We start from the raw sequence: 26597 nt of genomic DNA, 5'->3' as shown, positions 1-26597 counted from the left end.
GCTGTTCCTTCACATATTTATCATATGATATTATATAATATCACATTGTATTATATCATATTACATTATACTATGTTATATTGCTTTATATTACATTGTGTGATGTGATATATGATATCTGGGGAAAAAAAGGGCCTTACACATTTGCAGAGCTGGAATTTCCTGAGGACTTTTAAATGTCACTGCCCATAGGGTGAAAATGCTTGCCACAGCTTTCCCCCAAGATGAAACAGCTTCCAAAAAGTCTTGGCAAGAGCATCCCTGGGACCCTGCTCCAATGTGCAAGGCCAATTGCTTCATTTACAGGTGATGTAATTTTTTTTTCATTTTAGGAGTTCAAAACTAGAATCAGCAAACTCCCCAGGATTCAGAAATTCCTTCAGCCTGGTAGTCCAAGAAAGGCGCCATTGAATGATGCACTTTATGAAACTGCAAAGAAGACATTAAATTTCGATAAAGGCTTGTTTTTTAAATACTCAAGTACTATAATAGCTAAATTTTAGTCATGCCCACAAAAGTACTAGGATGTGCTCCTACAGCATTTCTAGGTTCAATAACTAGTAAATATGATATGCCTCCATATAAATCTTGCTATATATTGGAAAACCTAATCTTTACATTGCTTATTATAAAACTTAGTTTGATTAGAATTTGACCTTACTCAGGGTCATAGATTTATAGATTTCCTTTTTCTTTTTCTTACATATTTAGGGCCAAATTTAGAGGAAAATAGAACTTAAAGGGTAATGAGTCTATCCTCTTCATTTTACCAGTGTGGCAATTGAGAACAAGAGAAGTTAAGTGACTTACCAGAGGTCACACAGGCAATAGGAGATACAGTCATTATTCAAACTCAGGTCTCCTGTTTCCAAATTCAACACTTTTTCAACTGTTACACTATCTCTGCTTCAATTAATACAAATTTTTCTGAAAAGTGGAAACTTTTGGAATAAAACTGAAAATCATATGAAAACAAGACGATACTAAAGATTTCTTTAAAAAAAAACAAAACAAAACCCAACCTTAGTAGATGATGCATAAGGTTCCTTTTAGATGCAAACCTTTCACATCTGCCCTGACAGTCTTCAGGCTCTTCAACAAAAGAAGTGACATTCAGTTATCTTCACTGTACAGGATTTAGGCAGGAAAGCAGTCTGCCAATATTTTAGAAAGATTTTCATTTAAAAAAAAACAACAACAGGAAAAAAAGGTTTGTTTAGTTCCCAGCTAATGAGAAACTTCAATTAAACAAAATACCCTATTCCTTTCTCCCCATGACATTTAATCATGGTTTTATTTTACTTAAAAAAAGATTAATTTTAATACAATCAAGGAAAAAAACTGAAGGTTAACTTTGAAAATTTCCCCTTTTAAAATAACCCTTGTCTTGTAAACTTAAAGGTGCATTTTTTAGGAGAAAAATCAGAGCTTTTATTTCTCCAAACAGATATTCTATTGTGTACCATTTTGTCAGAACTCACTGCTAGGTAAGCTAAGAAGAAACTCATTGACACTTGGAGGCAAAGTCAAAGTGGTAGGGTAGAGTGGTAAGCAGAGCTGTTTAGTCTTATTTCATTATCCCCGCCCACTCTGCTACTGATTTAATGAAAGGGGAGGGAGGGTGGAGGGTAGGTTCCCAGTGTAAATTCGGACAGGCCTGGGTGAGTTAGAGGGTGTCTGCCCCAAGCATGTGAAGACTTCCCCAGGCGGAATAGGCAGATGAGAGCAGTTTCTTCCAAAGGTCATGAAGGCAACAGCCCTTAGAGCTTGGTCAGTCATGGAAGACGCCAAGGTGATCCACTGCATCCTGGGCCATTACCAGTCATCCTGACTTTTATCTTGTGTGGGGTTGAAGATTGTCCAATCTGCAAGGAAAAACCACTGAGGCAGAGCTCCTAGCCAACAGCACTTTACTAAAGGGTCCGTGGCTCCTTCCAATGAAGTGGACCTCAGATCTTCCTCAGAGCAACTCAAGACATTATTGGTCCTTTTCAAAAGTAGTGGATGAAAAAACACAACATTCTCTCTCTGCCCCAGGAAGGTAAAAGGAATCTATAATTCTCTACCTCCCCTCTCCCCTTGAGCTCTGAGCCCCCAGCCAGAGACAGTACTCTGTGACTACCTGAGTTTTAAATGTCCCCTCTCCTGGGGTATGCCGCAACCCCCCCCACCCCCGCTCAATTGTCTCCTCTCAAATGCAATCCCAAAAGATAGACACAAACCAGCAAATAAATGTTTAAAATAAAGAAAGTCAAACATTTTTCCCATACCCAAAGAAAAAGGTGTCAGGCTGCCATGATGGGAGCCCAAATGGACAAAGGAAATATAGAATTATTGATTTGTCAAGTCACCTGCCTACTCAGCATTCCTAAAATAAAAGAGTTATACTAGCTGACTTCTATGGTTCCTTTGAGCTCTAAAATCTATGGTTTTATGAGATCGTAGGTTGAAATGAAAAAAAAAATGGGGCAGTTAGGTGGCATAGTAGATAGAGCACTTCCCCTGGAAGTAGGAGGCCTTGAGTTCAAATCCGATCTCCAACACTTGATACTTATTAGGTGTGCGACCCTGGGAGAATCATTTAACCCTGATTGCCTGGTAAAAATTAAAAAAAAATTCAATGTGGGAAATTTATTTTTTGAAAATAAAAAATTATTGTGAATGAAAATTGAAAAAATAAAAATGAAAAAATGAAAAATAAATTCAAATTTAAAAAAGGGAATGAACATTTATTATGGGGAAAAATGCATATTTAACCTGGATTTCCTCTGCCACATACACAATGCCTTACATATTAGAGGATCTCAAAATAATTTTTATTGCTATGTAATACTATCCCTCAGTTTTTCTGGCCACATGTATAGGCAAAGAGTGGAACTCAAAAAAAACCCTTTTGTGCTTCCAAAAAAATAAAAATCCAACAACTAGAATTTAGCAAACTACAAGTTAATGAAACCTTATCCCACTGACCTACAAAAAGAGAAAAATAATTGAATCATAGATTCATAAGTATTTGGTCTCTTCACTCAAACCTTAGGGACAGGTTTGAGCTAGCCAATTGAGTAGAGGCCAGTTCAAAAATTTTTTTTCATTTTTCTCTTTAAGTTTTAAATCCTTGAAAATACAAAGGTTCTATGATTTCTTCAGTGTGGTGGTTCATTCCATCAGTGCAGATCTCAATCTATGACAGTAGGGAAAAAAAAAAAGCCCAGTGCAATTGCTAAAGAGCTTAGGTGACTTGCCCAGGATCACACAGTTCGTCAGTGTTAGAGATGGAATTTAAACATAGGTATTCCTGACTCTGGGCCCAGGGCTCTATGGGATGTTCCACCCTGCCTCTGAAGTTTAACATATAACCAGTTTGATTAAGCTTCACTTGAGTACACTTATTTGTTCTGACAGGGGATTCTAGTGGGAGTGGACAAAGAAAATGGGAAATGATGGTGATGTAAAAAGAAAAAAGAAAAATAACAATCATAATTAAAGCATTTTTAAAGGAAGAAATTTTACTGCCTTGGGATTGAGCAGGGTGAGGGAGTGTGTAAAAGAGTGAGTGGGTTCAGCAACACTGTAGGTCAAAGCTTTAGGGCTGGGAATTTGGCTCATGAGTTGCTGTTGCTCATCGAGCCTAGGTGTGATGGGGGTAAGGAAGTGAAGAGGAAGGGAATGAACATTTATTAAGTGCCTGCTGTGTGCCAGGCATTGTGCTAAACTGTGGGGATACAAAGGGAGGCAAAAGACAGTCCTTGCCCTCAGTGAGCTTATAACCAACAAGCATTTATTAAGTGCTTACTATTTATTAAGCTGCCCACTATGGGGAAGGTAGGTAGCACAGTGGATAGAGCGCTGGGGCTAGAGTCAGGAAGACTTCAGTGTGTGACCCTGGGCAAGTCACTTAACCCTGTTTGCCTCAGTTTCTTCATCTGTAAAATGAGCTGGAGAAGGAAATGGCAAATCACTCTGGTATCTTTGCCAAGGAAACCCCAAGTGGGGTCAAGAATTATTAAACAAATATGAAATGACTGAACAACAACAAGCCTAGATAATAGTTATCTAAAGGCTTCCAATCTTGAGAGACAGGGTTAAGATAATGATCATAAATTTAGAGCTGCAGGGGATCTTTATGGCCATCTAGTTAAACCCCTTCATTTACTGAGGAGGAAACTGAGGCCCAGAGAGACTTGAATGACTTACCCAAAGTCACACCAATAGTAACTGGCAGAACTGAGACTTGAACCCAGGACCTCTGACTTCTAATCTAGCCTTCCTTCATGCTGTTTTACATAATTCCCTCAACAACCTCAGGAAATATACACTTTTAAGTTTAATCTGCATTATTAATACTTTCTTACATCTAGACGATCACCACAACAATAAATCAAGCCCAGATTATTAGCATCTGCTGATTCCCGAGGTTTAAAGCTCATATGGGGTTAGAGCTGGCTCCAGCACACCGTTATTTGGGACTGTATTGTACTTGGTGGTAGTGACCTGGAGTGAGACCAAACTCCTAAGAAAGAAAACAAAAAGCTCAGCCTCGAAGCTAGATTGACCCTGGGTTCAGGTCTTGCCTTTTAAACTGATTGTGTGGGGAAAAAAGATCAGGATGAGATGTGGAATCCGAAAGCAAGGAGCCTCCACAGTGAGTGAGGTTCACAAAAATGTGAATTTATTGTTTACATCTGGTTACTATAAACTGGAACAAATTCTCTCTGAGAAGTTCTCATCTTAAAAGTGGGGGAGAAAACTATTTTAGGCTAGTCAGTGTAGCGCTTCTGTTACTATGTGCCAGGTACTGGGCACTGACGAAGAGAGCTGGAATGTCAGCAATGAAATTGAAATTTGGATTCTAATACTGTTTTACAAATCTTTTTGATGGAGTATCTTCAGCTCCAAAGCAAAGTTCATGCAAAGAGCATTTTATATTGCAATAGAGACCTGTTGCCAATCAGTCAATCAATATTTATTCAAGGCCAAGGGGTTAGGACACTGGACTTGGAGTCAGGAGACCTGTGTGACCCTGGGCCAGTTACTTCCCCTCACTGAGCCTCAGTTTCCTCATCTGTAAAAAGAAAGTATTTGGACTCAATGCTCTCTAAGGTCCCTTCCAGTTCTAAAATTATGTCACTGTATACCAGGTACTGAGAACTGACTGATAGAGCTGGGAGGAATCTAAGATTACAACCCTTCCCCCCATTTGACAGATGAGAAAAGTGAGGATCAGAAGGAAGCTGTTACTTATATCGAGTCACACAAATAATTTGTGGAAGAAATGAGAATAAAAGCCAAGTGTCTTGACTTTAATCTAGCATTCTTTCTATTTTACCTCTTCTGCAAAATATGCCTCTTCTCCTTCTATGGCTTACCTGGGAGATTTCTGAGGAGGTATGGCCATGTGGAAGGATAATTTGAGCTAAATAAGAAAACCTGGGATTAATAATGTTAGCTAACATTTACATAGCACCTGCTATCTCCCTGGCACTCTGCTAAGCACTTTACAATTATGATCTTATTTGAGCCTCATAACAGCCCTGGGAGGTAAATGCTATTATTATCTCCAATTTACAGCTGAAGGAAGTGAGGTAAATAGATGTTAAATGATTTGCCCAGGCTCACACAGCTAGTAAATATCTGGGGCTGGATTTGAACCCAGGTCTTTCCCACTCCAGGCCTATCACACTATCCATTGTACCACCTAACTGTCAAACTAACCCACCAGCCTAAGTTTGGGATGTGCTGGAGCCAGTTCTGAACCTTCTCAAAAGCAAATTGTTAAACTTTCAATGTGAGTGTTTGCACCTTGGAAATTGGCAAATGCTACAAATCAGGGCTTGATTTATTGTTTTGTTGATTGTATGCAATTAAGAAAGGAATGGAGAAAATATTTATAATGTTAAATGTTAATAATGAAGATTAAATAGAAAAAGTGTGCCATGGGTACAGCTCCCCCCTACCAGATGTTGTTAAATATTTACCAGCACACCCTTGAACCCAGTAATAATATTATTAAAATTACCCCAATAGTAAGAATTAGAAATAGTTTGTAGATTTCCATAGCTAGATTAAATTAATTTTTTCTGGATCTCAAAAATTAATCATGCTGGTTTAATTTGTAAAACAGATAGTACTATAATGGATTATAATAGAATTGCATAAATCAAGCAAGAGGCAATGTAGCTTAATGGTTAGAGGGCTGGGCCTTGAAGATAGGAAGGCCTGGATTCAAATCCTGCTTCTGATACTTACTGGTTAGACTTATACTTTAGGAAAGTCATTGTGATAGCTGCATGTGGATTGGAAGGAGGAGAGACTGGAGGCCAGGAGACCAATTAGAAGGCTATTCAGTCACTCAGTAAGCATTTATTAAGTGCCATGTGCCACATATCATACTAAGCACTACAAAGAAAGGCAGGCAGCACAGTGGCACAATAGATAGAGTGCTGGGCCTAGAGTCAGGAAGATCTGAGTGCAAATCCTGCATCACATACTTACTAGCTGTGTGACCCTGGAAAAGTCATTTAACTCTGTTTAACTCAGTTCCTCATCTGTCAAATGAGATGAAGAAGGAAATGGCAAACCACTCCAGTATCTTTGCCAAGAAAACCCCAAATAGGGTCATGAAGTTATTTTACATTCAGGTCTATATGACTGAAAAAAAAAACATTACTTTCTGCAAGTGAACCATCTAGTCCTCTATTGGACCTATTGTCCTTATTGGAAGTTCTTGAGTCCAATAGACATTAATTAATGGGGTTATCTATTCCCATAGCCTCATTTTTCAGATGAGGAAATCGAGAACCCACAAGGTTAAATGACTTGCCCCACGCCACACAGACGGCAAAGGCAAGGTTTGAACCAGGTCCTCTGGCTCCAAATTCAGCATTCTTTCCCCTGAACCATGCTACCATATCAATGAGGCAAAGCCCCTACTACCAATTGTGATGGTCATGCATTGTTCACCTTGGGCAACTTGGTGAATCAAGTCACTATACTCTGTCTGTTTGGAGAAGAGAAACCCCACGTGAACATGAGAGCTATCTCCACATTTTTGAAGATCCATCACGTGGGAGAAGAACAAAATTTCTGTGTAGATCTATGGGCAAGCCCAGTACCATATTTGAAAGTTATTTAGGGGTGATTTTGAGTCAATGTAAGAAAGAACATTCTAGCAATTTTATCTGTCCCAAACTGGATTAGACTGTTTTCTAATACAGTAACTTAACTGTCACTGGAAGTTTTCAAACAAAGGTTGAATGACCTTTTGTCAGTGAGGCTACAAGGGGATTCCTATACTGGGTGGAATGTTGAAATTCAACGTACAACACATTCAGTGTATAATACAATTCCGTAATTCATCTTCTTTTATTTCCTTAGAGCTATTGTTTGATTGGTCAGTCTATAGTGCTTAATATATATGTACCATAAATTCAGTCTTCTTTCTTCAGAAAATTTGGATGTCAGTGCATGGGCAATTCCATTTGAAGAATATCAGTTGAAAAAAGCTGTTTTGCACAAATGAAAGAGTTATTTGAGTTCTGTGCTTCTCCAAGGTCCCTTATGCAAGCATGTTCTATCTATATTGGTTTCTATCTCAAGATTTGCTTAAACTGGCTGCTTCAGCTGCCCTTGGCTTTGAGTTTCTGACCTCTTTTATTTGACACCTGTCATTTTTGCTTACTAATCAGAAATCAGGAGTTCCCCCAAATGTTCAACTCTACTGCTGAAAATTGTGCTGAAGCCACAAATGTTATCTATTTGTGATATCAGAGATCTGCCCTTGTTATAGCTCATAAAAACCTCTAGTATAATAAAAAAAAACCACGAAAAATTCTAGTATGCCATCCATACCTCCTGAGGCTCAAAACTAGGTATTATTCATGACTAATGGAAGGGTTAGTCATTAACTTGCCAGGGCTTCCAGGTAGCATAAACCAAGAGGAAGCACTTAATAAATGCTTATTGACTGAAAAATATCACCTTGTCCCCATAGTTATCACTTTTATTTCCAGTGATAAGAAAATGGCATTCATAAGTTTCAATATAATTCAACAAGCATGTATTGAAGTCTTACTATATGGCAGGTATTGTGCTGAGTCATGGAAATGTGAGGAGGACTGGGTAGGGTGGTAAAAGGGAACAGATGTTAGGGTTATACGTGTGATTTAACTGGTATAGGAAACTTCCCGTGAGTAAACGCCCTCCACCAATGAAGAGCGACTTCAGTTTGTGGTTTTAAACTGCTCTGTGAGTTTAGTTTCAGAGAATTTCTCAGGAGAGTTTCAACAGCTTCCCCAGCATGATACACTGGATTTGAGTCAATCAATCAACATCTATCGAGTGGTTACTATGAGCCAGTGAGGGCAGATAGGTGGCACGGTGAATAGAATACAAAGCCTGGAGACAGTAAGACTCATCTTTCTGAATTCAAATCTGTCCTGAGACACTTACTAGCTATGTGACCCCGGGCAAGTCACTTTACCCTATTTGCCTCAGTTTCCTCATCTGTAAAATGAGCTGGAGAAGGACATGGTAAATCACTCCAGTATCTTTGAAGAGAAAATCCTAAATGGGGTCAGGAAGAGTTGGACATGACTGAAATGACTGAGCAACACTATGATCCAGAAAGTGTGCTAAGCACTGGAGAAGGCAGGAAGACTTGAGTAAAAATCTGACCTCAGACACTTACTAGCTATATGACCCTGGGCAAATCACTTAACATCGTGTGCCTCAGTTTTTTCATACATTGAATGGGAATAATAGTTGTAAATAAATAAATAAATAAGAGTTGTAAAGCACTTTGCAAACCTTAAAGCACCATATAAATCCTAGCTACGATTATTATTAGCTCCAACTTCAGCCACTGGCATTTCCTAAACTTTTCCTCAAATTTGGGAGGTATCCTTTATTTGGGGCTAATGCATTGACAAGATGTAGCCTCCATGTCCTCCAACCTCCCTTTTCATAGCTTCTCATTTCTTCCATGATGCCTTTCTCCTTTGAAGTGACGTTGGGTTTCTTTATTTACTTTTTCTGTACAAGTTTTCAAAGTTCTATGTGAAAAACAGAAACTAGTGACACTAGATTGAGATTAGATAAGGGAATTTGAGAGTTAAGGCTAATGTTCAGGATGCATAGGAAGGACTTTGGCAAAGACAATGCTCTGGGACTCTACTCTGCTTACATAAATCTATTGACTAATAGATAATTAAGTTAAGTAAAGGAGGGCAGGGGGACAGGTAGGTGGTGAAGTGGATAAAGTGCAGGGCCTGGAGTCAGGAGAACCTGAGTTCAAATCTGGCCACAGACACTAGCTGTGTGACCCTGAGCAAGTCACTTAACCCTGTTTGCCTTAGTTCCTCTTCTGTGAAATAAGCTGGAGAAGAAAATGGTAAAACACTACAGTATCTTTGCCGACAAAACATCATAGGGGTCATCAGAGACAGCTCAAATGATTCAACAACAACAAATAGGAAGGTCACATTCTTGGCTGCAATGACAGGAATGCAGAGATGAGGTGTCTAGCTCTGTCTTGGCATCACACAATGTTCTTAAGTGACTCTTTGAAGGTTATTAAAGTTTTGATATAATTTGAAGTGCCCCTGATACTATCTGCAAAATTCTTTTTTTTTTTCATTCCAACAAATATTTGTTATTTCTCTTGTGTGTGAGGTACTATGTTCCATGTTGGGAACATAAGGGAAAAATGAAAACAGTTTTACACTAAATTCTACTATGGGAACACGACATTTATCTGCAAAATTCTTGATAGTAACTAAAAGGAATTTGCCCTCCCTACCCAAAATATCAGGGAGGCTTGGAGAATTCCTTTGAAGGAGGATGTTGAACATTGTTAAGCTAAAAGAGCTAAAAACACCCTTAACTCTAGGCATGTTGGCTGGCCAGTCTCACAAAAGAGTGCTAACCTTTCCCCTGAAGAAGAAGCCCCAACCCTAGCCCCAGATGAAGACTCCAGCAACTTTAGAAACAGAATAAAACATCAGTGGGGCATACACACTTGTCTGGGAAGTGAACCATTAAAGCTATTACAGCTGAGCCATAACCTTGGGACCTCCTGAGTCCTATAGGTGATATTCCCATTCTTATGGGCAGCATGAGTAACCATAGGAAATTGTATTTCTTTATGTGTTGGGTTATTTCCCTCATCAATATGAAGTGAGCTTTTATGGCAAGGCAACGAAGTATATTTTATTGGAATGGATTTCTACAGTGGAGAGGAAAAGGGATGTTATATGTAGATAGACAAGCCCCTTCAGCCTCAGCAAGACCAGGCTTCTAATCCTGCCTGTCACTCCTATTGACTGTGTAACCCCACTTTTTGTGTCCCAGGCAACTCTCAGACTAAAAACCCCAGGACAATGGCAGATGTGCCATTGGTAGAGGGAATTTCCTCTCCAAGGAGCTCACTACATAAATCAGCACCGGAATCTATATGATTTATTTTGGTATTCATCCTAAATGAAAACTTTTCTATTTGATTTATGGTTCCTGGGTTTTATAGTGAATTCTACATCTGCAAAAGTAGGATCACCCCCAACAACACCTGGAAAGAAAAGGGAGCTATTTGGGATCCATGATACCCAGATCTACATGACCAACTTTGTATAATAATAAAAATTATCCTAGTAGACATTCTTTACATAATGAAAGAAACTCCATTTTTACATTGAAATTATTCTATGTGAACCAGGTTAAGCTGATCATTTCCTACTCACCAAAGTCCCAAATGCATTTCACTCAGTTAATCGATCCGGGCTTAGCTGCCAGCAGCCTGTCTTTGGGGAAAAATGCCAGGTCTAAAGCCTGCCCTTCACCTGATTCTCCTCCCTCTTCTCCCCGCCCGCATCTACCCTCTGAATCATTGGACCTTAGCGTTTGGACTTTTCTCATGTCTCCCCACTGGAGCCAAGACTAGAAAAAGGACGGTTTGTAGGTCCGGGCCAGTTTGTTCTCTCTTGTTCGTCAGAAAACCAGGAATTGAGAATCATGGCTGCGAAGCCCAAACTGTATTACTTCGATGGCAGAGGCAGAATGGAATCTGTGCGCTGGCTCCTGGCCGCTGCTGGTGTGGAGGTAGATGCTTCGTTTCTTACGTTTGTTCTTGTTCTTCAGACTCAGTCAATATTTACTAGAGGAGAAGTCACATGGACCTTACTTAATGACTGTCTCGAAAAGAGGGGTCTAATCATGGTGACACCATCTTCTTTTTTTTTTTTTTTTTGATAGTGAACTAAGTCACAGGAGCAATTTGAAGGGCAAATTTATCTTGATAATTAAGTGTTGATTGAGTTCACCTTCTGAAAGTGTTATCAAGGCCTAGGGGCAAGTTCAGTGGACATTCAGCCGACCAGGGTCCAAGTGGCGGTACCACTACCTCCTAGCTGGATGTCCTCAGGCAAGTTAGCTTGCATCTCTGAGTCCCAACTTTATTGCTTCTAGAATAAGGGGCTGACATTACATGATTTCTGAGTTCCCCTTGTAGGTTTGGTTTTCTGTGATCGTTGACTCCAATGACTCCTTTCTATATCGTAACACAAAGAATGATACTGGTTCCCATTTATTTCATTAACTGCCTGGCCATTATTGCTTAGTGTTGTTATTCATTTAAAAGCCCACCATTTTGGAAACTTGAAAAATACCAGGTCAGCTAGGTGGCACAGTGGATAGAGCACCAGCCCTGGAGTCAGGAAGACCTGAGTTCAAATTTGACCTCAGACACATAACACATTAATTGTGTGACCGTGGACAAGTCATTTAACCCCATTGCCTAGCCAAAGAAAAAAAGAAAAATACCAAGGAACAGAGGTTGGGTTAGTTTCTAAAGAGATTTTTAGCAATCTTCATTTTTGTTGGCTTCCTTTTTCTTAGGTAGAGAGTGAGGTAGATTCAGATTCATTATATACAAGTCCTTCATAAAGTCTTGACAAAGTTTCTAAATTTCTAAACATTAATAATTTAGATTGATATGCTAGAAAAATTTGTGATAATCTTTCAGGTGGTGATGAATGATTTCCCCCACTTCTAAGTGATATTAGTAAATCACTTCCCCTCTCTGGGGTTCAGTTTCCTGTCTTCCACATGAGGGGATTGGACAAGACAACCCCCAGTGTTCCTTCTAACTCTGTCTGTGTCCTAGGGTCTGAGGGCCTTCAGTTCTGCTAATCCTAGGACCCCATGTACTCTATCCACCACACCACTTAGTTACCATTTAAGGAGCTTGAGTCTCAATCTATGAGCCTATGAACAGTAATTACAATCATTAATAATAGTCACAATATTAATTAGGCAGTGTGGCATAGTGAAAAACACTGGTCTGGGAGTCAGGAGGTTCAGATTATAGTCATGGTTCTGTCACTAATTAGCTGTGTGACCTTGGGTAAGTCTTAGGATCATGGGATTATAAATAGAGAGCTAGAAGAGGTCTTGAGGCCATCTAGTTTGTGTCTTCCCCCCTCCACACCTCCTTTTTGTTGATAAGGAAACTGAGGCACAGAAAAGTTAAGTGACTTGCCCCAGGTCACTCAAGCAGTAAGCTACAGAGGTAAGTTTTGACCCTAAGACTATATGTTGCAGAGCAGTGACTGATTTACCCAGGTAGATATGGTTTCCTCAGCAAGAGTTCCCTCTATCAGCAGTGTCATATTTAGTGGGGACCACTAAATTGTATGATCTAATTTTATTTATAAATACCCCAATTACATTTTAATCTTGTTGGGCATGCACTCAGGAGTTTTGCAGGCAGCTGGTTTGACACCTCTTTCCTATATCCAGACACCTCCCCCCTCTCTATCCTCAAAAGGCATGGAAAGGTAGCCTGCAGTGATTGTATTGACAGAATGCTGGGTTTAGAATTAGGAACACCTGAAGTCAAATTTTGCCCCTGGCACTTGTTCCGTATGACCCTGGGCAAGTCTTAACCTGCCTCAGACAACAGCACTTAAGTATGAAGTCATAATATGATTGCCAGAATCACAGATCCTTTGTATGGACTTATACAGTGTACTCTGTCAGGCACTGGATAGATCCAAAAATGAAAAAATACAAATTGTTACCCTCTAGGCATTGATAATCTAGTAATCATTTCTCTAAGCTTCATCTTTTAATTAAAAAGAAAAAGGGGAGGAGGGTAGACTAGAATAGTGGTTCTCAAAGTGTAGTCTGAAGTTGCCCAAGATCCTTTCAGGGAGTATTTGAGATCAAAACTCTTTTCATAATAATACTAACATGTTATTAACCTACTAAAATACTCTTCCCTTTTCCACATTTATGTGAAGCTGGATTTTATCTATCTATCCATATCTTTATCTATATATGTATGTATATATGTATGCATACACATATATTTCTTTCAGAACAACATATTAAAACAGACTGAATGCAGAAGCAGATATAAGAATCCAGCTAAGATTAGATAATAAAGAGATTTGCAAAAATAGGTAAAACAATGCCACTCTTCTCACTAATTTTTTTGTTTTGGAAAACAGTAATTTTTCATGAAAACATGTTATTTGTATTATGTAATGGGTTTGTTTCCAATGAATTGATAAATATATTTAAAATTCACCAGTTTTATTTTCTACTATGGCAAATGTTGATAGAACTCACAGAAACAGAAGCTCTTTGGGTAGGTCCTCAATAATATTAGATTTCAGAATGTAGTGGAGGTTCTGAGACCAAAAAAAAACTTGAGAAATATTGGACCAGAGCATTAGAATCATTTATGTAGAGCTAGAAGAAACCATAGAAATCATTTAGTCCAAGGTCCTCATTTTTGCAGATGAGGAAACTGAGGCCCAGAGAAATTAAGTGACTTTCCCAGGGTCTCCTAACTAGTAAATATCTAAGGTAAGATTTGCACTCAGGTCTTTGTGACTCCTACTCCTGTACTCTACCCCTCATACAGCCTAGTTGTCTTAGGTGATCTCTAGGGTCTCTGCCAATGCTAACATTCTATGATTCCATCACTGTCATATCCTCATGTGTCCTTCTCCTTTGTAGTTTGAAGAAGTGCTTTTGGAAACAGCTGAAGAACTTCAGAATTTAATTAAGGGTGAGTTCAAAGCCTTGCTGCTGTGCTCTGCTAGTCCATGAAGATCAGATTAACTACCCTTGCCTTGCCTTGCCTGAAAAGACATACAGAAAGTCTGTAAGATCCCCATGAAGCTCTCCAATTCTCTCACTCTATAGTTGTGAAAAAGTATGTTATAAATCATAGCATGAATGGGTAATTACACAGGGCACTACACAAGTGTGCTTCTCTGTACCTCAGAGGTAGGGTTTGAATTTCAAAACAACCGCATCAGGGAAGAAAGTAAAGCTTTTTTCCTCCTGAAACAAAGGGCCCTTGGCTTCTATAGAGGAATAGCGGTGGATGGGAAAAGTGATAGAATTTAAGACTGAAAAGGTTAGGTTGGAGTCAGGCAATGGAGGAGCTTGAATGTGAGGAAAGAGCAGTCAGGTGGGAGTTACTGGAGGGTTTTTTGTGTGTGGGCAAAGAAGTATCTAGATAATTGCTGTGTTTCAGGAAGATGAATTATGAAGGTCTGATTGGAATAGATAGAGACTGGAGGTGTAGAGACCAGTGAGAAACACTGAAAGATTCTAGGTGGCAGACAAAGTTAAAGCTAAAGTAGATTTAATCATTAGAGAAAAATAGGGAAAGTGTACTATATGTCAGTCATATCAAACATTATTGTTTTAGACCATGTAAAATAATTAGACAGTAAAAGGATGGAATATTGCTGTAGTGTAGGAAATGGCTAGTTGGTGGACCTAGAAAAATATGGAAAGACTCGGATATATGAAGGAAGAGGGTATGCACCCTCAGGGAAACAGAGAACAAATAAGTATAGCATGGTCTTACATAGATGCATGTGAATGTATATTCCTATATATATAAGTATGATTATAGAAATCTAAGTATATGTATTTGAATTTAAGTATACACTTGTATGTGTATGTGCATGTATATATCTTTGTATGTATATGTATAGGCATGTATGTTTGTGTGCATTTGTATGTATGTATATATGCATGCATGTATGTGTGTATACATGTATGTCTGTATGTATATGTGTATATATATACACATATAAATATATCTGCCCTTATTTATACCTTCTTGGGGGAGGAGGAGGGAGGGGGAAAAAAAGAACAAAGTAAATAGTGCACAGCAGAGAACAAAAGAAAACTTACAAGGAAGCAAAGAAAAGGTGGACAGTTCTGAACACAATGACTAGTATTTATTATACAGTCTTTCTTTAAAAGGATGTATTGCTGTATATTTTGAATCCTCCCTCTACTCTGCACATGGCAATGCTTTTTTCTTTTCTTATTTTGTATTTAAGTTTACAATATGTTTCTTTTTCTTATTGTGTAAGTTTTTTCTATTTAAGTTTAAAATAAATTAATTTTTAAAAAGAGAAAAAAAAGAATCTCAGTGAGAGGTGATGAGACCCTGGCCTAGGGTATAGCAGTGATAGCTAAAGAAAGGGGAATGGTAGATTAATCAATTGATCTACAAGCATTTATTAAGCACTTACTATATACCAGGTGTTATCCAAGTTACTAGGGATAAAAAGATGAAAAAATGAAATAGTTCCTTACCTCAATGAGCTTATATTCTTTAGGGGAAACATCACGCATAAACACCATTATCATCATCATCATACCATTCATACACTTCCAAAGTATTTTACAAGTATTATCTCCATCAACCCTCATAGTGACTTTGGGAGGTAGGTGCTGTCATCATCCCCGTTTTAAGGATGAGCAGACTGAGACTGAGAGCTTTAGTGACTTGCCCAGGGTTATATAGCTAGCAGATGTCTGAGACAAGGCTGGAACTCTAAATCCAGCACTATTCACCAAGCCACCTACATGCCTATACAAGTAAATATAGAGGTTATTCAAATACAAAAGAATTGCAAGGGAAAAGTAACCTTCAGGGGAAGGAGGGTGCTAGCAGCTAACTGGTTCAGGAAGGGTAAGGAGGGAGGGAATTCCAGGGATGGAAGTTAGCCCATACAAAAGCAAGGAGGCAGGAGTTGTAATGTTGTGTGGGCAGAAAAGCAAGTAAGCTAGTTTGTCTGGGAGGCAGGGTGTGTGAAGAGTCATGTGTAAGGAGTCTAGAAGGGCAGGCTAGAACAGACCCTGAAGGGCTTTGGATGCAAAAAGAAGAGTTTTTACTTGAGGCTAGAGACAGGAGGGAGCAGATATCAATTTGTTAGAGAAGATTTAAAGGCAAAATCCTTTAAGTCAAGAATCATAGATTACCCAGGCAGACAGTGTATAGACCGAGTTATAGATAGAGTTGTCATTTGGGTAGATGGAGGAAATTCCCATGTAGAGAGTTCCCTAGTCCCACAAGGTCACAGATAAATCCTAAGAGATCCTTCCTGTATTCATGTATACCACCCAAAGTGCCTAGCATACTGAAGTGCACATAGTAGGTTCTCAAAACTACTGTTAATTAATGGCATTCCAGCCGTAGCTTTCAGTCAGTCAAGAAGCATTTATTAAGGACCTTCTATGTGTCAGGTACTGCACTAAGCACAGGGGATAGAAAGAAAGGAAAAACATCTTTTTTTTATAATCATCATTTTTTTCCTAATATGCTATGTTATTGAAATGTTTGTTTTATTTCTTAAGTTCAGAATAAAATAAATAAAATTAAGAAAAAATAAAAATAGGGGCAGCTAGGTGGTGCAGTGGATAGAGCACCAGCCCTGGAGTCAAGAGGACCTGAGTTCAAATCTGGCCTCAGACACATAATACTCACTGACTGTGTGACCCTTGGCAAGTCACTTAACCCCATTGCCTAGCAAAAACAAAAACAAAACAAAACAAGAAAAAAAAAAGAATAGATGCAATGGGAAAAAAAATGCCCACAGCCTCTGCTCCCCAGGAGCTCACAGTCCAATGGAGCAGAGACAGCAAACAAACAATTATGAACAAACAAGATATATCCAGGGTAGCCTGCAGATAACGTACAGGGGATGGCACTAGCAGTAAGCGAGAGATCAGGAAACGCTTCTTGGAGAAGGTGGGATTTTGACTGGGACTTGAAGGAAGCCAGGGAGACAGGAGGCAGAGATGAGGAGGCAGAATATTCTAGGCATGAGGCACACACAATTAAAATGCCTGGAGTCCAGAGATTGGAGTGTTTTGTTTGATGAACAGCAGAGAGGTCAGTGTCTCTCAGTACGTGGCAGGGAGTAAGTCAGTCACTCCTAACATCTTGAACAACCTTGTTTGGCAGCAATCACAATCCCATTTGCTGGGTGGGAGGCAGTGTCTCTAGAATGAAAATAACTGCCCATGGATCACAGTGTGGTCTGATGCAGCAGAAAGAGCATTGGTTTTAAAATCAGAGCTCATGGATTCAAATCTTGCTTCTGGTACTTAGCCATGTGACCTTGAGGAAGTTCCTCACCCTTCTTGGGCCTCAATTTCCCCTACTGTAGAATGGAAGAATTAGACTAGACAACCACTGAGGTCCTTTCTGGTTGGAAAACTGTGATCCCATGACCATACTCTAATGAGGGGAGGGGGTAAGCCACTGAGTTGACTTCTCTTTCTTTTTTTTTAGGTGGGAAACTAATGTATGAACAATTGCCAATGGTTGAAATTGATGGAATGATGATGGTACAAACCAGAGCCATCCTAAGATACATAGCTGGAAAATACAACTTGTATGGGAAGGATCTGAAGGAGCAAGTCCTGTACAGTAATCATTTTTTACATGTTTATAAGAAAACATAGAAATTTCTACTTAACAGTGGATTCAGACAAATGATTTGCCCAGGGTCATACCACCAAGTAGAGGTCAAAGGCAAAACTTGACCATAGGTCTTCCTGACTTCAGGGCCAGCTCTTTATCTGTTATTTCCCCTGCTTCTCAACGGAATTATGTTAAGAAAGTGTCTCCTTTTATGTAATGGACAAAGCAAGAATGTTCTTATCAGCATGTTACGAAAGTAAATACGTAAAATTGTAACTCCCTTTCCCAAATGATCTAAGTCCAAATCCTGATGTAGATATCTCTAGTAAATGGTATTATCAAAATGGGGAGCATTGAAAGGAGGAAATTAAATCACTAACTGCTTAATAGAGTGTTACTATAAAGGAATGATACTGGCTTTTGTAGGCTGCTTATCAATCAGTCAATATCTATTAAGTGCCTACTATGTGCTAATGCTGAAGATACAAAAAAGAGCAAAAAGACAGTCCCAAAGAGCTTACAATGGAATGGTTATGGAACTCAATCTTAACTTGATGAGCATGCTGGGAATACTTTCCTATTAATATGTTGTAATGGACTCGCCCACTCACAGATGCATAGATGACTTATTCAAAAAAGAAGAAATACTGGCTTTGGATCTCAAAATAGAATAACTATAATTTTAAAACCTTTTTTTATTGATTTGTAAAAGCATGAGTACAAAAACAATATGTAAATTCACTAACTCAGTGAAAGTGAATATGTTTTTAAAAAAATTAGCTTCTATGTTTATTAACTCATCATGGAGAGGCCATGCAACCCATATTGGATGAATTAATCCATCAACAAGTATTTATGAATTGCCTACTATGTGCTGGTTTGGACAGCTAGGTGGTACAGTGGATAGAGTGCTGGCCCTGGAGTCAGTAAGAATCATCTTCCTGAGTTCAAATCGGGCCTCAGACATTTTCTATCTATGTGACCCTGGGCAAGTCACTTAACCCTGTTTGCCTCTGTTTCCTCAAATATAAAATGATCTGGAAAAGGAAATGGCAAACCGTTCTAGTATCTCTGCCAACGAAACCCCAAATGGGGTCACAAGGATTCAGACCCGACTGAACAACAGCAACTTTATACTTTTAAAAGAGCATTTTCACATATTATATTTTATTTTATATGTAAAAAGAGCTTTAAAGCTTACAAAGCATTTTACATACATTATTTGATCGGAGTCTCTCAGTAATAGGATGAACTAGTAATCATATTTTTATTGGTGCTTCTTTCCTTTTCCAGTATTGACATGTATGTGGAAGGAATGAGAGATCTGTATGACATAATTATGCTTTCCCCATTGTCTTTGCCTGAAGACAAGGAGAAGAATTTTAGCTTTATCTCGGAGAAAGCCACGCAAAGATTCTTCCCAGTGTATGAGAAGGTATGGACCAATGGAGGCAGTGTGTGATCGACCTGCATATTCACTGAAATTACAAACACTTTCTCCACTGCAATCTCCAATGCAGTGAATACATGACAATGCAGAAACATTGGAGGTTCCGTGCTACAGAAGAAAGACCATTGGCTCTGTAGACAGAGGATCTGAGTTCAAATCCTGCCTCTGACACTTATTAATTACTTGTAGAAATGTGGGCACCTGACTTGGTAACCCTGCACAGTTTCCTAAGCTTTACAAAGTAAGGCAGCAATATACAGTGGATAGAGTGCTGGACTTGGAGTCAAGAAGACCTTAGTTCAAATCTTGCCTCTGACACTTACCAGCTGTGTGACCCTGGGCAAGTCACTAGTCCTATATGGGCCTCAGTTTCTTCATCTGTAAAAGAAGGGAGTTGGACTTAATGACTCCTAAGGTCACTTCACCTCTATAATCTATGATCCTATGAATTCATAAAGAGCTGGAGCTAGATAAGATAGGTAGCCACTTAAAATACAACATGCAGGGTGTTGCAAGAGAGATGTTTGTTGGGGCAGCTAGGTGGTACGGTGGATAGGCAGACTTAGTTCTGACTAAATCATTTAATACGCACCCATTAAATACATAGGGAGACCAAGAACCTCAACCTAGCCACAGCCATTTATTAAAGAGCCAGCTATACACCAGAGACTATGCTCAGCACTGAGGACACAAAGGCTAAATGAAATAGAGCCTGCCCTCAAGGAGCTTACATTCTATAGGGAGATACAACATTTATACCTGAAAGGGTGTGTATGCACAGGCACAGAGAGTTGTCATTGAGTCATTTCAGCTATGTCCAACCATTCATGAATCTATTTTGAGGTTTTCATGGCAAAGATATTACAGTGGTTTGCCATTTCCTTCTCCAACTCATTTTGTACATGAGGAAATGGAGTTAAATGACTTACTCAGGATTACATGACTAATAAATATCTGAAACCTTATTTGAACTCATGAGGATGTCTTTCTGATTCCAAGCCCAGTGCTCTATCCATTGTGTCACCTGTCTGCAGACAGATAGATAGATAAATATATGTGTGTATATATATACACACACAATTATGTGTACTATAAATGCATATGTACATATGTGTGTATATATTGAGTAGATATAGCTATATAAATATAGATATACATACACACAAAAATATATACAAGATAATTTGGGAAGACCTTTAAGCTAAGCTTTGAAAGAAACTAGGAATAATATGAAGGTCAAAGTAAAGAGAGAATACACACCAGGCTTGGGGGCCAGACTGTGCAAATGCATGGGGTCAGGAAGATGTCTTGTGTGAGGAATAGGAAGAAGGCCAGTTTAGCTGTACTTTAAACTGTGTGAATGGGAGTGATGAAAAGTTAAGGCTGGAAAGGGAGGTTTGAGTCAGGCTATAAAAAAGCTTTAAATGCTGTGATAATAGCATCTTACATTTATTAAGTGTTTTATGATTGTTAAATACTTTAGAAGTATTATTTTATCTCATTCTCCTAACAACCTTAGGTGAACAGTGAACGTTTCACCCCCATTTTATGGATGAGCAAATGGAGGCTCAGGGAGTGCAGTGACCTGCCCAAAGTCACCCAGTAAGTGGCAGTGCTAGAAGGAAAATCAAAATCTTTCATACTTCAGGTTGACGGCTTTTTTCTCTATGCCATTTTCCCCTTCTGCATTTCATCTATAATATTTCTTTATTAAATTATTAGACTGTGAGGTTGTAGGTCATAGTTTCATTGAATTAGAAGAGGCAGCATGATGTAATAGAAAAAAATACTGCTATTTTCTAGTTGTATACCTTGGACAAGTCACTTGAACCCCAATAGGCCTCCATTTCCTCATTAGTCAAATAAAGGAGTTGAACCAGGTGATCTCCAGGCTCCTTCCCCAACTAAATCCTATGATCCTGAGTGTCCATGAAATGAATGTTTTGCACAAATATTCATTTGTGTCTCCATGTGTCATATTTAGCTTATTTGTCTGTACATTTTAGTATCCTCTGCCTGCTAGGTTACAAGTTCCTGGATGGCAGAGACTAGGTTGGTTTTAGCCATCACCATACACACTGCCTTGCATGGAGGAGACATTTAATGAATGTTTATTTGTCTGTTAAACAATGACCAAAACAGAAGTTTGTTGTACCACTACCCAAATTTCCTCTGTTTTGGAAGAAAAGATATCTATCCATGGGTCAGGCAGTTTTGACTGATGGTGAAAGCTAATTCACTGAATCCATCGTAGGAGAATATCTTTAGAAATATTTGGGAGTTTAATCCTTAATTAAAAAAAAAAAGGTGTTGTGTTAAAAAAGGATTTTAGAAACAGCATAATTTACAAGTCTTGAGGATAGATTGTCAACACAACCTGAAGATGTGGTCAACAGACGATCCCATTGGTCTCCTAATATGGGTAAAGGACAATGGGAAAAAAGGGAATCAGGTTATATTGTAGCCTGGGTCTAGGATATGTCATGTGTTTTACTGATTGCCATAGCTAGAAGAGACCTTAGCTTGTCCGTGGGATTTGTAAATTTTATTTTTGAAGTTTTGTGAGTTTTCTGTAAGCTTAAAAGTGTTTCCTTATAGCTGAAATATTTTCCATTTCATCAAAAAATAATTATTTTTCCTTCCCTTTTTTTCAAACTCTTTTCCCCTCTCTTTTCTTCAGTGGAAGTGCTTTCCCCCAGTCCAGGATTTGCTGGGTTTTGCTCTCTTTTGTGATTCACTTTTATTGCTAATTCAGTGACTGCTGTAGTATTCCAAATGTATCATGCAACATGACTGCCTGTGGGTTGTTGCCTACAAAGCTATTGACTGTTGCTAGTATGTGCTGCTTAGAGTTCTGTGTTATTGATTTCACAGTTGTTGAATTGCATGTGGCCCTGAATTTATTGCTAATGCCTGCTGTATAATTTGTTATTGCTTCTGTGTGTGTATGTGCCTTTTAGTTTTCATTGCTACCCACTACTATATGTTTTTGTTTGCATTGGCACTAGTGCTTTGCTGAATACATTTTAAATAGAATTTAAACAAAATGGAGGTCAAGATTTTAGAGATTTAGTGTGCAGTGATACCAAGAAAAACTCCAAAGCGATTTTTAATTGTAGTAATAGAATTTGACCATAAAAATAAGGCCATTGTAAAAGTATTGAAGAGTATTATAAAGGATTTAGGCTAAATATGAGGTGATCACTGACAGGTATGAGTAGAGAAATAACACCCTATCTATTTTCTGTAATTTGTAAGAAATAATTACTCATTCACTAATTCCTGATGTGATCAGAAATTAAGAGATTACTTGGCTACCAATTCCTAAGCCTCCCTCTGAAGAAAGGAGGAAGGAAAAATGGAAGGAAAGAAGAAGAGAAGGAAGAGAGGGAGGAAAGAAGAAAAAAAGGAGGGAAGAAGGGAGGAAAGAAGGATGGAAGGCACTAAGGGAGGGAGGTAGAAAAAAGCTTGTGTTTATTAAAAAATTTTGTTTTGTAACCTAGTATTTCTCTCCCTCACACGGAGTAATGTGCACTGAGGAATACAGGAAGAAAGGAAGGAAATAAGCATTTATTAAGCATCACCTAAGTGCCAAACACAGTGCTAAATGCTTTACAAACATTTTCTCATTTGGTGCAATAACCTTGGGAGGTAGATACTATTATTATCCCCATTTTTCATCTGAAGAAACTGAGGCAAACAGAGATTAAATGACTTGCCAGAGGTCACAATCACTAGTGTCAGAGATTGAATTTGAATTCTGGTCTTTGCTTCAGATCCAGTCTACTATCCACTTTGCCCCCTAACAGCTTTGAGTAGCTTAGACTTGGTGCTTAGATAGTCAGAGAGGCTTTAGAGTAGATGAACTGAAGTTCCTCATCAAGCCTGAAAAAGATACTGTAGTCCAGGGAGCTAGACCTTCCCCCACAGGGATATCACAGTCCTAAGTTAAGGTCTTCTCAGGAAAGGATCCAAAGCCCTTTGGGGAAGAATCACTTGAAGCAGGTGGTAAGCACTTACAGCACTGTGAATCAACTGACATGGGAAAAAAGGTAGTTCAACCAACTTTGTTTACAGATGAGGAAACTGAGGCCTTGAGAATTATTCAAAATCACAGAGCTAATGACTAGTCCAGTCACAAAAAGAATCCAGGTTCCCTAACTCCTGGCTCAGTATTCTTGTTTTTTAAAATTGTCTTTGAAACCCTAGGTTCCATAACTCTCTCTGTCTCTCTGCCTCTGTCTCTCTGTCTCTGTCTCTGTCTCTCTTTCTCTCTGTCTCTGTCTCCCCCCCCCCATAATGGGGGGATGGAATTATTTCACTTGTAAGTATATATCAGGTTGCACTTTTTAATTATAAACTTAACAATACTCAACTAGAACTTTTCAATATATGTAAACTTCAATTCAGTAAACATTTATTAAGCAACTACTATGTGCCAGGCACTGTGCTGAGTGCTGGGGATACAAAAGAGGAGAAAGGCAGCCCCTGCCCTCAAGGAGCTTACAATCTAATGGGAGAGACAAAATGCAAACAAATATGTCCAAGGCAAGCCGTATGTAGCATAAATAGGAAATAATTAACAGGGCTTGTAATGTACTCTATGCCTGGACCATTGCAGTAACTTGCTGGTTGGTCTTTCTGCCTTAAGTCACTCCCCAGCACAGGGCATCTTCCCCTTAGCTGTCAAATTGAACTTCCTTAAGCTCTGGTCTGACCACGTCATCTCCCCACACCCAACCCATTTCAGCAAACTCCAGTGGCCCTCTATTGCCTCCAGTATCACATATAAAGACATCCCTTTATGACCTAGTCCCTTCCTACCTTTCCAGCCCTTCTTAAAGCTCACCCTCCTTACACTGGCCTCCTTAGAGATCCTGGAACAATTATTCCATGGCCCTGTAAGCATTTTTCCTGGCTGTCTCCCTTGCCTAGAACCTTCTCCCTCCTCATGTTGCCTCTTGATTTCTCTGGCTTCCCACCAAGTCTCAGGTAAAGTCCTGCCTTCTGCAAGAAGAATTTCCTGGTCCTCCATCCTCCTGAGAGTATGTCTAATTCATCATGTATATATCATTTATGCATCGTTGTCTATGCATTGCTTACCCCATTAGACTGGGAGCACCTTGAGAGCAGGGACTGTATTTTACCTCTCTTTGTGTCCCCAGCACTTAGCACAGTGCCTAGTGTATATATGGTAGGTGCTTAATAAATGTTTGTTGAATGAATTAATAGTATAATGGAAAGAGCAAAAACAAAGAGAACAATTTAGAAGAGGACACAAACAAATAGAGAAATTATTACGACCTTGTTAGTCAAGAAACATTTGTTAAATGCCTACCATATGCCAGGCACTGTGCTAAGCACTGGGGATACAAGAAGAGGCAAAAGATAGTCCCTACCCTCAAGGGGTTTCCAATCTAAAGAAGGAGACAACATGCAAACAAATATATACAAAGTAACCTATGTACAGGATACATTTTATCGTTCAATCGTGTCTCACTAGGGGTTTTCTTGACAAAGATACTGGAGTGGTTTGCCATTTCCTTCTCCAGCTCATTTGACAGATGAGGCAACTGAGGCAAACTGGGTGAAATGACTTGCCCAGGATCACACAGCTAGTAAGTGTCTGAGGCCACATTTGAACTCATGTTTTCCTGATTCCAGGCATGGCTTTCTATCCAATGTTCCACCTAGCAGTGCACAGGATAAATAGGAAATAATTAAAAGAGAAAACACTGGAATTAAGAGGGGTTGGGGAAGGCTTTTTGTAGAAGATTGAATTTGAGTTGGGACTTGAAGGAGGTAAGGGAAGTCAGTTGTCAGAGTGGAGGAGGGACAGTGTTGCAGGCATGGGGCATGGCCAGAGAAAATGCCCTGTCTCCTAATAAATATGCTGTCTTCAAGAAATGTGCTCTATATTCCCACAAATTCTCTCCCTTCTCTCCTTGTCATTTATCCTATAGGCATTAAAAGACCATGGGAAAAATTACCTTGTTGGCAACCAGCTGAGCTGGGCAGATATCCATCTACTTGAACTCATCTTAATGGTTGAAGAATGCAAGTCTGATGCTCTCTCGGCATTCCCTAAACTGCAGGTAATTCCATCAAAAACCTTCACTATAAATATTGCAAATATCTATTGATGTACATGTCCTCTTCCCCATTAGAATGTAAACTCCCTGCAGGCAGGGATAGTTTCTGCTTTTTCTTTGTATCTCCAGCACAGTGCTGAGCACATAGTAAGTGATCAATACATGCTTGTTTAAAAGATCTGGAATTTCCTCTGTGTACCATTCCTCCAAGAACAGAAATCCTTAGATAGTCTTCATGAGTTACTGTGGCCCAGACCAAACATCTGTAGTCCACTTTTCAGATGATGAGACTCTGACCTTAGCTGGATGTCTTTTCAGATGGTAGGGATGAAGACCATTGGTGAGCCCAGAGCTCAAATCCTTTCCAGCAATTAAGGAAGTAAAAATTTATACATTTTAAAAGAGAAGGCTATTTCCTCATATATTTAATATATTCATATCTGAAAAGTAGAGGCCCTACAAAATTGCAGAGCAAGAAGTTCCTGAGGACTTTCAAATGTTACTGCCCACAGGATGAAGATGCTTGTTACAGCTTTAGCACAGGATGAAATAGCTTCCAAAGGGTCTTGGCAAGGCATCCCTGTGGCCCTGTTCCAAAACTGCTACATTTATAGTTGGTGTCATTTATTTTTCATTTTAGGAGTTCAAAGCTAGAGTCAGCAAACTCCCCAGGATTCAGAAATTCCTTCAGCCTGGTAGTCCAAGAAGGCCACCCATGGATGAAGCAAGTCTTGAAGCTGCAAAGAAGATATTCAAGTTTGAAAAAGGCTTGCTTCTTAAATATTCGAGCACCATATTAGCTGAATTCTAGTCATGCTCACAAAAAATACTAGGATGTGCTCCTGCAGCATTTCTAGTTTCAGTAACTAATAAATATGATGCCTCCTTATAGAGTTTGTTATTAATTGTAAAACCTAATCTTTATATTGCTTATTATAAAACTTAGTTTGATTAGAAAAACACTCAGGCAGAGCTCCAAGCCAATAGCACTTTACCAAAGGGTCCATGGCTCCCTCCAATGAAGTGGACCTGAGATTTTCCTCACAATCTGAGATGCCTCCTTTCCCCAGGGTCTTACTTTTATTGGGTTTGCAAACATGCAAAAGAGGAATGGTAAATTTCATAATCTTATTGGTTGGTAGATCTTGACTTTGACTCTCCAGGAGAGCCAGAAATGATGCATCAGAATGGGTGGTCACAAGAGGGCCAGGCAAGGGTCATCTGTGCTGACTAGGGGGTCATAAGATGGTTACCTGCTCATGTTGGGCAAGAGAGGGTGGAGGTACAAAAACAAATTGGGGGACTTTCCATATCA

The 26597-nt window shown here is 39.1% G+C and overlaps 2 protein-coding genes across 4 annotated transcripts in view; both read left to right on the top strand.

Moving 5' to 3' along the window:
* Positions 1 to 2395, top strand: part of LOC114036382 (glutathione S-transferase-like) — a 48860-nt gene extending 46465 nt beyond the window's left edge. For both annotated transcript variants that reach the window (XM_027852888.1, XM_027852887.1), the window contains one exon: positions 333 to 2395. In XM_027852888.1, coding sequence (XP_027708689.1) covers positions 333 to 503 — 171 coding nt within the window. In that variant the 3' untranslated portion in view covers positions 504 to 2395. The remainder of the gene's footprint in view (positions 1 to 332) is intronic.
* Positions 1696 to 26171, top strand: LOC114036381 (glutathione S-transferase-like). 2 transcript variants are annotated; one of them, XM_027852886.1, is made up of 6 exons: positions 1696 to 2041; positions 14017 to 14068; positions 17609 to 17741; positions 19034 to 19175; positions 25154 to 25285; positions 25923 to 26171. In XM_027852886.1, exons 3-6 carry the CDS (start codon positions 17620 to 17622, stop codon positions 26091 to 26093), a joined length of 567 nt encoding a protein of 188 aa, XP_027708687.1. In that variant the 5' UTR covers positions 1696 to 2041; positions 14017 to 14068; positions 17609 to 17619; the 3' UTR covers positions 26094 to 26171. The 2 variants fall into 2 exon arrangements, with proteins under 2 accessions (XP_027708687.1, XP_027708686.1); XM_027852885.1 differs by lacking the exon at positions 1696 to 2041 and adding an exon at positions 10889 to 11091.
* Positions 26172 to 26597: the final 426 nt, after the last annotated feature.

Source organism: Vombatus ursinus, unplaced genomic scaffold, assembly GCF_900497805.2.
Source record: "Vombatus ursinus unplaced genomic scaffold, bare-nosed wombat genome assembly UNPS02009835.1, whole genome shotgun sequence".
In the NCBI taxonomy this organism is placed as follows: Eukaryota; Metazoa; Chordata; class Mammalia; order Diprotodontia; family Vombatidae; genus Vombatus; species Vombatus ursinus.
Note: the sequence above shows the minus strand (reverse complement) of the source record. Positions and strands in the feature narration are given on the sequence as shown.

What these genes read in the sequence shown, in the direction of transcription:
- LOC114036381 (XM_027852885.1), top strand. Translation starts at nt 11,005, where the DNA reads ATGGCTGCGAAGCCCAAACTGTATTACTTCGATGGCAGAGGCAGAATG. An exon ending in TGGCCGCTGCTGGTGTGGAG is followed by an intron (nt 11,092 to 14,016) that starts GTAGATGCTTCG and finishes TCTCCTTTGTAG; the next exon opens with TTTGAAGAAGTGCTTTTGGA. An exon ending in GATCTGAAGGAGCAAGTCCT is followed by an intron (nt 17,742 to 19,033) that starts GTACAGTAATCA and finishes TTCCTTTTCCAG; the next exon opens with TATTGACATGTATGTGGAAG.